This window comes from Calliphora vicina, chromosome 5, assembly GCF_958450345.1.
Source record: "Calliphora vicina chromosome 5, idCalVici1.1, whole genome shotgun sequence".
In the NCBI taxonomy this organism is placed as follows: domain Eukaryota; kingdom Metazoa; phylum Arthropoda; class Insecta; order Diptera; family Calliphoridae; genus Calliphora; species Calliphora vicina.
In genome coordinates, this window is record NC_088784.1 from 44,993,714 (window position 1) to 45,012,417 (window position 18,704).

General features: G+C 30.9%; 1 protein-coding gene across 1 annotated transcript in view; it reads left to right on the forward strand.

Annotated features, from left to right (window-relative positions):
• Positions 1–2,002: 2,002 nt before the first annotated feature.
• Positions 2,003–18,704, forward strand: part of GrlHz (Gustatory receptor-like Holozoa) — a 77,969-nt gene continuing 61,267 nt past the window's right edge. The window contains exon 1 of the mRNA XM_065513736.1: positions 2,003–2,482. Within this exon, the coding sequence (XP_065369808.1) occupies positions 2,075–2,482 (408 nt within the window). The 5' untranslated portion in view covers positions 2,003–2,074. The remainder of the gene's footprint in view (positions 2,483–18,704) is intronic.

Consider the following 18,704-nt stretch of genomic DNA (forward strand, 5'->3'; position numbering starts at 1 on the left):
ATATATGTACATATGGTTATAATTAATTATGTACCTGTTATTAATTTATTTCAATATGGTTATCAGAAACTTCTCTTAATTAAGTAAAAAAATATATTTTTTAAGCACTAATTTTATTTACATTTTTTGTTATATTAACAACAATATTTCTGTTTTGTAGTTGACAAAAATAGAGATTAGCCTAATTCGGCTACATCGACATGAGTAGTCGTGTGGCCGTGTAGCTGTGCTGTCGTCAAAATAATCGTCTTCATATAAACGTGTGCATTTTATTTTTGACAGATTGAAGTTGGTAGCCTGCTGTCTTGAATGTGTTTAATGCATTAAGTAAAGTTGACTTTAGTTCTCTTAAAGTATACTTTAACCCATTTCGCTCCGAGATAAAATTTTTATTTATTTAAAAAAAAAAATATGTGATGTCCCGCATTTGCATGTAAATCATGGTTTTTACGTTTTATGAAACAGTTAAGGCCCAACTATAATATGCATAAGCTAGCTTAAGTTAATGTCAAAACCGAAGGAAAAGACTGTCAAATGCTTAAGAAAGAAACTTTTAGGTGGCCATAATGTACTTATGTGCATTCAAAAAAATTTAGCCCCATTTGCACATTTATGTGCAACACGTTGCTTAAGCTGACTTAAACTAGTGTATGCATATTATAGTTGGGCCTTTACATATGTTGGCAGTAATTCCTCATGTTTATTATTTTAATTTTATTTTTTTTAAATTTTTTTTAAAAAATGTCTATTCTTAGACACTTTTTTTAATTTAATGTAGTTGTAGAAATTTGCCCCTAGCAACGAGGGGGATGTTCACGTCAAGATATAGTGTTTTATTAGCTAAAAGATGAGACTTAACATGCATACAAACATTTTTCAGAAATTTCACCTTTTTCACATATAAACATTTTTTTGAAAAATTTAATTTTTACTGTTCGAAAAATCGAACAGCGGAGCGAAATGGGTTAATTTTGACTATAATTATAGGCCATTCTAAACATTTAAATTTGTTTAATTTATGTATGTACGTTTTTAATATGTACTTTCCTTTGAAATTTATAATAGGGGGAGTACTCAATGTATCTCCTAAGATTCAAAAAATATTTATAAAAATATTTTTTTTTCGAAAATTACAGTACACAGTTATGTTTTAATCAAAATATTACATATCATACATTTTTTAAGCAAAATCCGCGTCTATGGGTGATTAAGGGTTAAAATTTACACTTTATTGTAATTAATAAAAATATTAAAATTAGGTTTTAAACCACAGATGGACTTAAAAATAACAAATGCGTATATTATAAGGGTTTATTTATTTAATTCGCTATAATGTTATTTTGTTCTCCTTCGCTAATATTTTAAAAATGAACTTTTACTTGCATGTGTTTATACATAAAATTTTACGATAATAATACGTATTCTCAGCATTCAACAATTCACTTGCATGTGTAAATGCAGGGTTACACAATAAAATAAAATATACATAAAAGCGATACTGAGAGACAAAAACCTAAGTCTTGCAACAAGAAAATACATTGATTAACATGTTTCGATTTGTCAGCCATAAAGTATGGCGGAGAGTAAATATTTTAAATATATTTTACTCTTAGTTGCGCCACTAGTTCTACCCTATGGGTAGGCGATCATTTTACAACACACTACTGGGAGAGTAAAAATAAATAAAAAGAAAGAAAGGCTGCGATTCGTATCTCATATCAAACAAAATATATTTACATATTTACTTATATTTTTATTTTAAAGATGCAGTAAGTTACTGTCCCAATAGTGTGTCGGCAAATGTGATAGTCTAAAGGGGATTTAAATGCGGACGTTTGCTGATAAGAGAGACTGCCGGGTTATCACATGTGTATGTGTATATGTTACATATAAATTCACTAATTCAGCTTAAAATTTAATGAGAGTGAAAACAAAATAATAAAAATGCATGCGAATTTCTTAATATACATATGTAGATTCAGTTGAAAACGGAACATCTGAAGCATTTAACACAAAAAAAAAACATAATAAATACAATATTAAAAAAATCGGTACAAATAGTGAAATAAACAAAATGTTACGGACTAATGCTATAGTTACAGATTGGGATGGACAAATAACAGTTCTCGAACGTCAAGATCTTCCTTTATTATATAGAGACAACATAAATGAACAACAAGTAGACTCCATACAAATAAGAAATGGTATTGAAAATATTTCACAAACAACTTCTAAACCGACAATAAACACAGAAAATAGTATTGAAAAACAACGAAACATTCACAAATCTAGTTCTTCTTGTAATCACAATACAATAGATCACAGAGACGCAATCATCTACGGAGCCATTTCCGAATCTCTAACAGGAAGATATGGGATTCATGGTGACTTAGGTCAACCCTCATCCGCAAGAATTGGACCTTATTACCAACAAGCAATAAGCGGTTCTTCAATGTTGGGCGATAGTATTTCAGAAATTATGGTAAAGTGAAAAAGTAATAAATTAAGTGTAAAAAAATATAAATTTTTTTTTAAGTTTTATATTAAAGATACGATAAAAAAATGATATATTAATAGGACTTAAAGTTCGTTTATATAAGTTTTTTGAAAATAAAAAAACTCGTACTTTAGTTAAGGATTTCGAAAGTAATTCAAGATGTTTTCTGAGCAGTTTTTAATACTTGACATGAAGTTGATTTTGAATTAACTTCATTTTAATATATTAAGTATTCTTAATTTGAAAAAAATACTGCATTTATATTGATAATATACATACAGTTGCGAGCATAAAATATGCAACGCTATGTGATTTTCAACAGCACTGATTTTGCTCAAAAAGGTATCCAATTGTCAACATCTGCTGTTTTTATATTCTTATTGATCATTGGCAATTATTGTATGACATTTTGTCCAATATTTTTGTACGTAAGGATAATTATAAAATTTTTAGTAAAAAGAGTGGTAAAATTGTGCGAGCAAAAAAAATGCAACTCTACTGAAATTTCCTTAATTTTTAAAATTTTGAAAAAAATTGCTAAAAACTCTAACAATGTTGCATTACCATCATTTACTATTAATACAAAGAAATTTAAGGACATTAAAATTCAAAAGGATAAACATTTTATCCAAAAAACGCCATGGTCCTATTCCGTTATAAAAATTTAGATATACAGTGAGCCTCAAAAGTGAGTAAACAGCAGCGAATTTTTTGATTTTTTAAGATCATGAAAATCATTATAGTCCGACTTAAATCTATATTTTTCACAACCAAAGATATTATTCAAGCCAATCTCTATCAAACCGAAACTTTAAAATTTTAATCATGGATAAATTTTAGAATTTTCATTATCTTAAAAAATATCCAATAATTTTTGGTGTATACTCACTTTTGCGGCTCACTGTACATAATTAAGAATTGTGCTATGATTAGAGAGCCGAAATAATTTAGATGTATAGTTTTGGAATAGATTTTATTAAAATAAAACTAAAATGTTAGACATTGACATAATCAAGGCTATGTTATCTGATCCATGGAAGGTTACATCATATATTTGATGCTACCCAAACGAACACATGTGGACATTAATGGCTATTGTAACCTCTAAATGATAATTTAATGATGTAAATATAATAAGAAGAATCCAATCCAATAAACCATATATTATTTACAAACATAAGTTAAGCGCCTATGTTTTTCGTAGGAGGTCCTTTATACTTAAAATAGTGCAGTCGTATGATATGATGAAAGATCAATTAACGTAATTTTAATTTATTGGAGTCTGATAGTTTAGATCTGTTACTCAGGCCGTCTAGTCAGAGATATTTCCTTAAATATTAAATTAAAATAGTGAAAAATTGCGATAGCTTAGTAATCACGTAAGCTAAATATAGGATTCTATGAAATAGGAACAGAGTTAAATTTAATATTATTTACAGTTGTCTTCCTCTGTGTTGGAATTCGTTTACTTACCAAAATAAATGGATATTTGACTATGATTACATTATTTATAATTTTTACAGACCACATGATGTCATATGATTCGTTAATTCTGTAATCCTTTGTAGATTTCATATCCTTGAATTTATTAGTATTAACAGTAAATTACTGTATTGAACAGTATTATAGTTTTTATTAAATTTTTATAATTGTTTTTTTCAAAATTTTAAAAATTTAGTCAATTTCATTAGAGTTGCATTTTTTTTGTTCGCACAAATTTACCACTGATTTTACTAAAAATTTTATAATTTTCCTTACGTACAAAAAAATTTGACAAAATGTCATACTATGGCCTCAAAGAATACAAAAATAGCAGATGGGGAGAATTGGATCCCGTTATAAGCAAAATCATACCAGTTGAAGAATACAAAGCATAGCGTTGCATTTTTTATGCTCGCAACTGTACATACATATATACAAAATTCAACAAAACAATTAAATTGAAATGTTAGCTTTGTTCGAAAACATTCCTAGTAAAATAAGAATAAAAACAAGTAAGGAAGTATGGTCGGTCAAGCCCGACCATATAATACCCTACACTATGTAAAAGAGCAAAAACATTTTTCTTTTAAAATTTCAATAATTTATATTTTTGAGTGATTTTCGGAAGTGGGCCTTATATGGGGGCTATGACCAATTATGGACCGATCACCATGAAATTAAGTCGTGTGATTTATGTCTATATTAAAGTTAACTATGTTGAATTTTGTGAGTGTACCAACATTTTTAAGCGATTTATGCACGTTAAAGTGATTTTCGGAAGCGGGTATATATGGGAGCTATGACTAATTATGGACCGATCGTAACAAAATTTGGTGACATGAATTTTGTATATATAAAACTTATTTGGAGCGCAATTTGTGGAGATACATTTATAAATTAAATATTTATGACAGATAAAGTCCAATTTCGGAAGGACATTTGAATGGGGGCTAGGTGAAATAATGAAATAACTTTAAGGTGGGTGTTAGACTAATATTTTTGGGAGTTACAAACATCTGCACAAACGCATAATACCCTCCCCACTATGGTGGTGTAGGGTATACAAATATCTACATACATACATACATACATATGTATTTACTTTTTTCGTAAAATATTTAATACAAATTAAAATTTTTAAAACGATCCTATTTCTTCGGCTGTGCTCCGATTTCAAAACCATTACTTATATAGAATCTCCTCATCGAGCACTACAAATGTGTGTCATCGACGTTCGACTAATGCACATAGAGTCCAGTGAAGATTGGTCTGTAGCGCAGATAAATACCCCATACTGGCGAAAATAATATTGGCAAAAGAAGAAGGTAGATGGCCAGACCGCAATGAAATATCCGCCAAAAGTCTACTGGTGAAATCATATTGGGCCCTATGGAATAGTCTACAGTTGTTAAATGGCTGCTTGTACCGCATATGGAAAGTGCTGATGGTAAAACAGTGACAAATCTATTTGTAGTACCATCCTCTACAATAAACGAAGTTCCATGACGGTTCCAGAGGTGGTCATCTTGGTGTGACAAACACTTTGAAAAAGTTATAACAACATTTTTATTGGGTTGGTTGTCAGGAAGCAGTAGCCGATTTGGTAGCCAATTGTCCACAAATCATAGCAGCGAAGGGCCCAGTAAGCAGAAGTCGTGGAAAACTTCAGCAGAATAACTAAGGTGCGCCATTCGAGCGGATTGCAATGGATGTCGCTATGCCGGGAATCGTTACGTTCTAGTGGTTATGGATTATTTCCGCAAATGGCCAGAGGTATGTGTATGACATATACAATCAGGAAGCTAAAACGGTTATAAGCGTATTTGTGAACAACTGGGTTTGCCGCTATGGTGTTCTACTGGAGTTGCACTCGGATCAGGGTAGAAATTTTGAATCTGCCATATTTATAAGGAAGAAGAAAAACCAGAACAACGCCACTGCATCCTTAATCTGATGGCATGGTCAAAATATTCAATCGAACTCTGGGGGAATATTTTAGAAAAGTGGTCAGTGCACACCAGATGGACTGGAACAAACACACCGAAATTTCGATTGGCATACAGATCAGCTGTTCACGACTCAACCTGTCAAACACCTGCAAAAATTGTCTTCGGGACAGAACTCAAATTTCCTTGTGATTTAGAATTCGGTATTAATCCCTCATCAACAAATAATGAAAACACTTCCGAAGAGCAAGATGACCTTAACGAACTTCATGAATTTCGTACCCGGACGAATTGACAAGCGACAAAATAAAAGCCATATATGACCGAGCAGCGAATTCTGAAGGATTTAACGAAGTCCAGCTTTTACTGCTGTATAACCCACTACATAAGAAAGGACTGTCTACCACACTACTAACCCATCGGGATGTACCATACAAGAAATTACATGGCGTAGTGTACAGAATTCGAAAAGAAAAGAGCCTGAGATCTAATCTAGAACGACTAGCTGCATATGGGGAAAGTGAATCTATGCTTATTTGGGACGAACAGGCTTAGCGGGGGTCAGTGTAACGTAATTGTACTTGAATTTAAAAATAACTGTTTTAACGGCTAGTTTAAAGTTGTATAATACCTCTGAAACGGCAGTGCTTTTCAAACTTTAACATATCTGTGTGTATTATTAACATTGATGTGGAACATATAACATTGAATAAAAGCTTTGAGTTGAGCATAGTTTGTAAGTATGGCAACACTAAATGATTAACATCGAAAGCTCTAGAATTCGAGTATTCAAGTTTGAAGATCATTGTAGAAATAGAGCTTTCTAGATGGTAATGCAGCGCATATAAATTGGCAGTGAGAACGCCAAACGATTGAATTTAATTTGAAGAATCATTATAAAGTGTGTGTATTTCTACGAATTTATAAACGAGTACAAAAACACTGAGTGACTATTTAATTATGTTGTTGAAAATTTGAATAAATAAAGAGTTGTTACAATTTTAAACTACTAAACTTTTTTTTATTTGAATCAAAAGTATCCGGTTTATTTAAATTAAATAAACCTCCGTTTTTAAAAGGTAAAAACGTAACAATATATAAAAATTAATGAATGTCTGTTTATTTATTTGTGACTAATAGCAGCCTAAACCACTAGACGGATCCTCTTGAAATTTTTACTGTATGTTCCTCTATATCTGGAAGGAACAATAGGATACTTTTTATTTTGAAATTCCATGTGGGCGTGGGAATTCCCATAAAAAGTAAATAGTTATTTAGGAATATCTGGTGAATATGGTGAACTATTATTGTGAAAGCCGCAAAACTTCTTCAGTACCATTGAGCGCTTTTTGCTTCCCATACCAAGTAAATAGTAATTTTCTAATATCTGCAGAACTATAATTGTGACAGTCTTCAAACTTTATACGAATGAATTTCTTATCAGTGCATGAATTTTACCCAAAAATGGGATGGATTGGAACAGGGGGTGAGGACCCTCCCATACAAAGTAAATAGTTATTTTCGAATATCTGGAGAACTATAATTGTGGAAGTCTTCAACTTTGTCCGAATAGCAGCCTTATATTATTACATGGTTTGGATGAAAATGGGCAATGGTAAATGGTTTATTTCTTATATGTATATGAAGAACTATAATTGCAAAAGTATTTAAACTTTGTACGCATTAATTTCTTATCACTATACATATTTAGTCTGAAAATAGGCGTGATTGTATTAGTGGGCATGGCACCTATCATACAATGTAAATAGTTATTTTCCAGTATCTCGATAACTAGAATTGTGAAAATCTTCAAACTTTATGTGAATCAATTTCGTATCACTGCATGAAGTTCGTCCAAAAAATAGGAGGAATCGGAACAGGGGACGAGTCACGTTCCATACAAAGTAAACAGTTATTTCTAAATATCTTGGGAAATATAATTACGAGATTATTCAGATTTTGTCCGAATAGCTCTCTTATTAATTTACATATTTTGGCTTAAAATAGTCGGGATTGTATTAGCGGGCGTTGCACCTCCCACACAAAGTAAATATGTACATAATTTGGAATATCTGGAGAACTATAATGGTAAAAGTATTTAAACTTTGTATGAACCAATTTCATAATTTTTAACTATCACTAATAGTTAGTGGTAGTGTAAAATAATTCTCTAATTTTTTTAATGTTTAGTGATGAGTTGAAAAATATAAGCCTCACTCAATAATAGTGATAATGTAGTTAACAACAAAGAAATGTTTTACTGTATTCGTAGTTTAATTTAAGGAAAAAACGTAAAAGCGGTATATAAATACACAAATTACAATAAAAAGAGAAATAAGCAATTACACAGAAAATAATTAGCGATTATTGGCTTTAACTAAAACAAGCTTTTCGAAATTCGAATCACTTAATTTATTTCTCCGAGGAGAATCCACCATTCCACTAAAAGAAAATAAATGCTCTACTGGAGCAGAAGAAGCCAAAGGCGTGTTAAATTTAAAAAACATTTGCCTTATTATTGGATATTTTTTGAGACTGCAAATATCAGTGTCCGAGCTTAAAAGGAACGCACGTATTTCACTTTTTATGCCATCTTTCTGCACAAAGGTTGAAGGTCCTAATATTGAAGATGTTAATAAAAGTAATTTCTTCAATAACTTTTTCACTTACTGTCAATTTCCCCAAAATCTAAGAATCCTACATTATCAGTGTTTTTTTGTGTTATTATTTCTTCGGATGCTGAAAAACACTATGAAGCTTGCTCAACAAACATCTGTATATTTAATATTCTAGTTTAAACTGGAATAACTTCATGATCACTAATTTTGATTATATTAGTGCAAAGAAAATTATTGAAGCTTTTTTTAGTTATTGTTAAATTTTTTAACTATTTGAGTTTAGTGTTTATTTCTACACTACCACTCAATTGATTTATAGTTAAAAAAATATCAATATCACTAAAAAATATTAGTGACAAAAATATAAGCTTCACTACCACTAAAGCTGATGAAAATTAGTTAAAAATATATTTTTTAAAATAATATTTAGTGCTAGTGAAATATTGATTGCACTCAACATTTAGTGCACTACCCCCAACTCTGACCAATTTGTTATAATCGTACGGAGTTTAGCTAAAATAAGTACGAAAGTATGGTCGGTCAAGTCCGACCATATAATACCATACACTAAGTAAAAGAGCAAACAAATTTTTCTTTTAAAATTTCAATAATTTATATTTTTGAGTGATTTTCGGAAGTGGGCCTTATATGGGGGCTATGACCAATTATGGACCGATCACCATGAAATTAGGTCGTGTGATTTATGTCTATATTAAAGTTAATTATGTTGAATTTTGTGTGTTTACCAAAATGTTTAAGCGATTTATGCACGTTAAAGTGATTTTCGGAAGCGGGTCTATATGGGAGCTATGACTACTTATGGACCGATCGTAACAAAATTTGGTGACATGAATTTTGTGTATATAAAACTTATTTGGAGCGCAATTTGTGGAAATACATATATAAATTAAACATTTATGACCGATAAAGTCCAACTTCAGGAGGACATTTGTATGGGGGCTAGGTGAAATAATGGACCGATTTCAACCAGTTTCAATAGGCTTGGTCCTTGAGCCGAAAAAATAATATGTATCAAATTTCATCGAAATATCTTCAAAATTGTGACCTGTACTCTGCGCACAAGGTTTACATGGCCAGCCAGCCAGCCGACCAGACGGACGGACATCGCACAGTGGTATGAGAATAAAAAAAGATGGAAATAAATCTGTAACTTCTAAACCCTTACGCCGATTTGAATGAAATTTCACATGCGCTAAGAGGAAGTGTAGTCGAGTTTAAGTTTTGAATTTAGACCTCATGAGCCCACCAGGAGCGGGACCAGGATTTCCAAAAGTAGGACACCTCGGGTATGTTCAATTTTTAAAATAATCCAATTTCTTCGTTTGTGTTCCGATTTAAAAAAAATTACACATATAGAATCTCCTTATCGAGCACATTTTTATGAATGTAAATAACCAAAAAACAGGAGTAGGGTGGGTAAAAATGTTGAAAATTAAATTTTCAAATGCGAATATCTCCTAAGCTATAAGAGATAATTGATAGCTACAACGAGGTTTTATGTAGTGCTCGATGAGTATGTTCATTTTAAAAATTGAACATACCCGAGGTGTCCTACTTTCGGAACCCCTGGGCCCGCTCCTGGTGGGCTCATGAGGTCCACATTCAAAACTTAAACTCGACTACACTTCCTCTTTGCGCATGTGAAATTTCATTCAAATCGGCGTAAGGGTTTAGAAGTTACAGATTTATTTCCCTCTTTTTTTATTCTCATACCACTGTGCATCGCTTAATCGACTCAGAAAGTGATTCTAAGTCGATCGGTATACTTTAAGGTGGGTGTTACAAACATCTGCACAATCGCATAATACCCTCCCCACTATGGTGGTGTAGGGTAAAAATAGTCGGCATCGGAACAGTGGGTGAGGACCCTCCTAATAGTAAATTTTGAATAACTGGATAACTAAAATTCCGAGAATCTTAAAACTTTGTAAATTTTGAATATCTGGATATTTAAATTTACAAGATTCTTCAAACTTTGTCTGAAATTTGTTTTATAATTTTACGTAATTTGTGGCCATGGAACCAAACATCTACATATACAAACATATTTTTTAAAATTAATATGGCTGCTTTAAATGTTTACATTATTGTTCCTGTATGTCTTTTTATACGCGCAATTCCACCGTTTGTTTAAATATTTGAGACAAAAAATGGGAGTAGTAGACACGTAGGGCGTGGCACTTCCCATATAAGATATAGAGTCCATAAATTTTGTACGGTTATTCTACCATCAATATTAATATTTAGGACAAGAATGGACGGACTATCAATAGTGGACGTGGCACCTTCTACTCAAACTAAATACTAGCAATTCAACAACAAAATACACAGAATTGCAATTGTCACATCATTGCTTTTGCGCAATATTAAAACTGTATAGCCCTTTTTGCAACATGCATTCATTGCTGACATTTCGTCGTCCCGAAGTTATCTTCACGTAAGCCCAAAATTTTTTTTTGGGAAATTGAATTTAAAGTTTTTTTTTTTATTTTTATATTATTATTTATTTTCAACAACCTAGCCTATTGGCCATAATCGGTTATAAATTTCTACTTAAAAAAAAGTGTTTGATATTTCTGTATTATGTAGTGCTTGAAATTCTACATCGATTAGTATAAAAATTGGAGGAAATTTTTCAAATTATTGGTATTTTTAGCTCCAAAAATAAATTTACCATTTAGTTGTATACGCACCTTTTTACGAAATATTTATTAATTTATGGCACATATGTACGTGAAAATGTACTGATAAAAACTGCACAAATTTTTTTTCTCCAAAATTATCTTCACGTATTTTTCTTTTTTCTAATAATGAAAATATTAATTAAATTATATTTGTTTAATTAATAATGCTATAATTTTATGTTTTTACTTACCTTTTTTATCCATTGCCAAATTACAAATTTAAAATTCGCACTAAACAAACAAAAAAAACAAAACATGTAAACAGAAGAAAAAAAAACAAGAAGAAGAAATAAATAAATGTCAAACTGAATTACGAATGTTGTCGTGTAAACAGGTTGATTCGCAATCGTAATTCAAAACCCGAATTAAGTAATTCAGACTGCCGTGGAAACATGGCATTAACGTATATATTTAGTAAATTAAATAAACCACCAATATTTGTTTTTGTGTTCGCTCTGGAAATGTTATGTTCTAAAGTGTGTTTTTAAGCCGGATAGAACTTGAAATTAAAAATTCAGAAAAAAAGTAAATTTTAAGAAAAAAATATGATGATTTCGGGGATATGTCACCATGGCTGTTTTTGATGAAGCGCATTGTGGACGTCCAATTTTGGACCACTTTGGAATTGAATTGATGGTATGTCACAAATAACACGAACAATGTTGGCCTGCAAGGCGTCAATTGATACTGGTTTATCAGCATAAACCAGTGACTTCACGTGGACCTAGAGGTAATAATCGAAAATGTCAAATCGCTCGTCCTTGGAGGCCAATAGAGAGGTGCATTTCAATAAATCAATGGTTGCGGTCTCCGTTCAAACAAAAAATCATGGATCTGCAATGATCTCCATTGACCGCAACACGAGCTCCGGCTTCATTTCTGAAGAAATAAGGTCGGATGATGCCACCAGCATGTAAACCGCACCAAACGCTGAATTTTTCTGGATGTAATTGTTATAATAAGTTTGTTGTGGATTGGTCTTACTCCATATGTGGCAATTTTGTTTATTAACAAACCAGTTAAGCCAAAAATGAGCCTTATCGCTAAATGTAATTTTGCGATAAAACAGTCGTCAATATGTTGCATGAATCAATAACTGATTTTCAAAGTACGTTTATAATGATCTATTTACAATGATTTGCCAGAGTATTTCATTTTATTTATTAAGTCAATGGAAATACAAATTCCTTAGAGACTACGATTAAGTATGAAAATAAAATTAACAATTGGGGGATTCAAATGGTCTCCTATTAGGTCGTATTGTCATAATGTCATAAATATTTTTTTTAGTTTAAAGAAATTTTTTTTGGGTTTCAAACAAAAAAGTTATATACTAATAAACTTTTTGAACTATGTGTGTTTATTTGTGTCATTAAATAACACTTTTTTTGTTTGCAGCACACCAAGAATTTGTTTAAACTAAACAAATATTTTACATTATGACAATACGACATAATAGCAGACCGCTTAAAAAACGCCATTCATTATTAAAATTTTGGAAAATTTATTGCATGATTTAATGTATAATGATTTTATGTATAATGGTATAACACTAAAACGCCACCAAAGTAAGATAATTAAATAAAGGTTGTTGGCTTGACTAAGGTGCCATCTCACCACCAGCGGCGCTGCAACCTGCACTAATAACAAACATAACCAGTGTTGCCACCGAGAGAATTATAAATTACACATTGGTCACACCAAAATTACACATTCGATAAAAAATTACACCTGCAATTTAAAATAATATCATATTACCTAAATCTGCACCATTATCTTCGAAATGGTACGTAGATGATTTAAAATTAATTACTTTTTGTGTCAATGGGCAAATAGACCACTGTATTTCAGACTATTTTCACTTCCGGTAAATTAAATATACATTAGAGTGCCTTGTTTGTATCAAATAAAGTTTAGAATGTTTTCAAATTATTTCCAAAATATTTCGATTAAATTTTTCCGTCTTTAAATTTATAATTTTTGGGCGTACTCAATATCTTATTTGTGTCAAAATATCTAGGAAAATGTTATAGAAAGTTGCAACCATAGAGAATAGACATAGAGCGGAAACTCTCCTGTCAAAGACCTAACTCAGTTGTCATAAACCTAAGTGGTGAGAATGTATTAGTTGAAAAAACTATGTGAAAACAAAAACAACACTTGTATGTGTGATTATTTTGAGTAATTTTTTTGTTTGAGTTTTTTTCTAGTTTCCGCTCTATGTTTCTCTATGGTTGCAACACCAAGGTCTATGGATTAAATTTAATTTAAACATTTCACTCGAGATATGATTTTATTACATATTTAAGCTCATTGCAAATTTTATTCCACACATTTTCGATTGAAAAATAAGAGATTTAAGATCAGTAGTGCGATTCACGAACTTTTAACGAACCGACAATCGTAATGTTTATCGACATAAATAATCTCTTGCAGTAACGATAGTGTGATTCAGTAATTTATTTTTAACGATTGTTTAAGATATGACATCTCTGTCTACAAAATATCAAAATAAGCGAAAAGTAGAAAACCATTATTTGACACACAATAAAATAATTAACCAGTGGTGTAGTGAGTACAACGTTGACTAGCAATCGGAAGGTTATTGGTTCGACACTTGGCTGCGACTTACTTTTTTTTATTTATTTTTTTTAGTAAATACATAATTTTATGAATAATTCTACTAACAAAACAACTTATTTCCTTCCAAAATGTAAAGGATTACTTTTGGGACATCGCGAACAAAAATAATTACTTCTTCCAGGTGAATAATTAGTAGTATAATCTTCAAATTCCCCTATTTTTCAACTTATTTTTTTATATTTTATTGTAAATATGAATAAGTTAAGTAAACAAAATTGTGTTTCCATTATTTTTACGATAGTTCCAGCTACAAAACATGAAGATGACGAAAAAAAAATTGCAAATACACTTTATCGATTAAATAAACACAACTTAAATTATTGTCGCTAACATAACGAAAAAAAAACTGCTTTAAGTAACAGCTGACTTCAACCGACAGCGAATGTCGTTAAAAATGTTACTGAATAGCAAATCCGATATCAGTCTTCCACATTTACGTATTCTATAAACCATGTCGTCCAATTTCTTAACTGCCCTATGTGGTCCTTTGCAGTGATTCCTTAATTTGGATGACAAACCCTTATTACTTTGTGAGCTATATCTGGTTTTCATTTGGTCATTTATCATTTTAATTCGGCTCCGAACGAGTTCATGCATTTCTTTTTCTGCTGAAGCACCTTCACCCATCTTGGAACCCGGCCTGATGATCTTTTCTCTGCGGGACAGACCAAGCAATCCAACAGTTCCAACACCAACAAACCATTGTCTATACAATCCTCCACTTCCTCACGGGCCCATACCAAATCCTCTGCCTCAGTGCTAGCTCTTTTTAAAGGTGGCTCCTGTAATGCTTGATGATTCGCCAGCTGGTTATTTCTTGATGGTGAAACATATCTGGTTCGCTTTCTTGGTGCTCTACAGATTCGCTGAATATGACCAATTTTACCACAGTTATAACATTTAATTTTGGTTTTACATTGCTTCTCAGTTAAAGCCTCTACAACTGCCTCTTCTTGACATTGAACATTATTCAAGTCCGACACCTTTTTATCAATGCCATCCACTCTGTTGTTAATAACATCAGACACTTCCTGAATTTTCTTATCTGTGGCTCCAGAAGATTCTTGAAGTTCTGTTAGAAGTTTATCGTGGTTTACTCTGAAAGTTTCTTTAACTTCAGCTAACAGCTTCTCGTTATTTACTTTAAAAATTTCTCGAACTTCTTTAAATTGTGCCATCATAGCAGCAAACATTGTGCTTAAATCCATGCTGCTCGTTGTTGAACGTGTAGAAACATCCATTTCTTCCTTATACTCGAATTCGTAAGCATCGATGTCAATATCACGCCGCTTGAATTCGTCTATCAGCCTCTTCTGCAATTCTGCCTTATTACCTGCTGTTGGTAGCTCCAACTTACTCAATTCTTTCTTGAGTTGTTCAACTTCTAGTTCCTCAAACTTCATGCTTATTATTTTGCAATCCCACTTCTGACACCAATTGTTACGCTTTAACCTTTTCAAAACGCTGGTTTATTTCCTTTAAATAAACCGGATACTTTTGATTGCAAATAAAAGCCGTTTAGTAGTTTGAATATTGTAACAACTCTTTATTTCTTTAAAATGTACAACAACAACAGAATTAAATAGCCACTCAATGTTTTTTATACACGTTTAAAAATTCTCAGAATTACAGACACAATTTATAATGTACACGAATTTACTTGAAAAACACAACACACTTTAAGGCACTCAGATGATGTTTATTCGAAAAGCGTCTCTGATAAACTTTCTCACGACTCCAACCTCTGCCACTATTTATAACACTGCATTACCATCTAGAAAGCTCTTTAACTGTCAAAGTTCGAATATTCTATATCATACGCCATCTGTGGTGTACTTTCTACAATGCTCTTTAACTGATTATTCGAACTCGAATACAGTGTTGCCAACTTACAATCAAATCAACTGAAAGCTTTTATTTAACAATGCCCACAGATATGTTACAGTTTTACAGCACTGTTACTTGAAAGCATTATGCTACTTTTAAATCAGCCGTTAAAATCGTTATATTTGAATTCAAGTACAATTTCGTAACAATATTTAAGCCGTCTTAATAACTTAATATGCTCATTAAAATTGGATATTGGTTCGCCGGATTCTTTTCTGCCATTGGAATCTATCGATTTTGGCACAGAATTTGGAACGGAATTACAAAATATAAAAATGGAGGAATATGATGTAGAAATTTTAAAAGAAAATGGTTTTTTGTACTTAAAAAACTTTTAAAAGAAGTGCTTAAACAGTTACCAGAAAATATAACTCTTTTTAAAGTATGTAATGAATTTTCAATATTAATATGTGGAAATTTTCGGTAGTTCAAAATTCATTCATTAACTTTATTTAAATCCAAAATTATCTGCAGAGGAATATGAATTGTAATGGTCAAAATTAGCATATATCAATTAAACTTAGATCTTTAAAGGTGAAATTTCAACAAATTTGTTAGATTTTTGGCCACAAGTTAAAATTATTGCGATGCAGCTGGAATTGTTAAAAGCAAACTGAAATCTGGGAGTGAATGAATGTTTTTGTGTATGTATTTCATTTAATACTCAAACTCAGACATTTTGGAAATTTTCGGTAGTTCAAAATTCATTAACTTTATTTAAATCCAAAAGTATCTGCAGGGGAATATGAATTGTAATGTTCATAATTAGCATATATCAATTAAACTTAGATGCGATGCAGCTGGAATTGTTAAAGGCTTAGCATTGGCCGTTCTAAACATGTTAATTTTACCAACCAAATATGTACAGTGGTGGCCACCAATTTAAGACAAATACTTGAATTTTTTTCATCAACTGAATTTTAAGTGCGATAGAGCCAAAATAAAAGGACCTCTAAGGGTATGAAATTTATTATTAATGTTTCTAGTTTCTGAAAAATGTTTGGAAAAATCGGTAAAACATATATGGACAAAGATATGTGGAAATACGTTGACCCACCTCAGCGAACATCCGCTGTTAATAACATGATATGACCGAAACTAATGGAACTAAAAATACTAAAAATTTGGTCCGAATATTTTATAATAATAAAAATATAATGATATAAATGTGAGAAAATATGTTTATTTAAAAAATTTTTTTTTTTGGTCAAGTTGTAGAAAAATTTTATGTGTTCGTGGTGAATATGTATGAATTGACACAGTCGAATAAAACACACTTGTGTGTTAAAACAATCCTCATGCATACATATTTGTTGAAATATTTGAAAAAATAATTGACAATTACATGGAATTTAGCAAACAATTTTTGTCTTAAATTCCTGGCCACCACTGTATGTAGAATTCCAAAAAAAATATTTTGGCGACTTTTGGCGATTTTTCGTTTAGCTTTTGGCGATGGAGGTAAAAAAAATCTGACAACCCTGGATACAATTGAAATTAAACATTTAGCTAATGAAAATATATGTATGTAATTTTTAGTAAAGGTATCGGACTAAAAAATTAATTAATATTTTAGTAAAATTGTTTTTATGCTAAATTTCCAATTTTATTGATAAATTCACTGAAATTTATTGTTGGGGGATAAGCTAGTTCCTATGCGCATTTCACTGGTTGTTTAGGCCAGATCATCAGGAAACCTTTTCCTAAAAGGCTTTAGAAAAACTAAAGATATTATACAGATAAAACCATAGAGTGATTGAGAATTACAGACTCTCCAGCTTTATTTTTAAAAATATCAAAGCTTAAACAAAACACCAACAATAAACAGTGATTTTATCTTTACTTACATTTCCTTACTACAATTGGTAGGTTTCTTACCGACACAAACTGTAGTGTGTAAGTGAGTAAAGAAAAAACTAAAATAAAACAACTTGCTTTATTGTTTTCGCAAGAAAATCAAAATAAATTTAATAAATTTATCGTTAAAAGGTTAAAATTAATGTTTTCTGACATTTCTAGAATTGACTGGAATTTTGTCTATACCTCATTCATCGGCTAATGTCGAAAGAGTATTTTCAATTCAAAACATTACAAAAACAAAAGAAGGGAACTAACTTCATTGCAAAACATTGTCTAATCTTATTCAAACCAAAGATTTACTTAAATCTTCAAATACTTGCTGTTTCAATTTAAATGTTTGCAACAAATTATTATCGAAAAATACAGTGGTGGCCAGGTAATTAAGACAAAAATTGTTTTCTTAATTTCATGTGATTGTCAATTATTTTTTCAAATATTTCCACAAATATGTATGCATGAGGACTGTTTTAACACACAAGTGTGTTTTATTCAACTGTGTCAATTCATACATATTCACCACGAACACATAAGCTTTTTCTGCAACTTGACCAAACAATTTTTTTTGTAAATAAACATATTTTCGCACATTTATACCATTATATTTTTATTATTATAAAATATTAGGACCAAATTTCGTATTTTTAGTTCCATTAGTTTCGGTCAGATCATGTTATTAACAGTGGATGTTCGCTGAGGTGGGTCAACATATTTCCTCATATGTTTTACCGATTTTTCCAAACATTTTTGAGAAACTAGAAACATTAATAATAAATTTCATACCATAGGAGGTCCTTTATTTTGGCTCTATAGCACTTAAAATTCAGTTGATGAAAAAAATTCAAGTATTTGTCTTAAATTGCTGGCCACCACTGTACATAAAAATTGTATAATTGTATTTAACATTTACAACTACTTATGATCTCAATTTGTTTTATGTTATTTATAGGCTTTTACTCTCAAATTATTATTTTAAACCCAATCACAATAAAATACCAAAATCAAAATAAATTAAACTTTATTTAAAACAAATTAAACTATTTCCAATGTAAATTAAATATTTTGCATG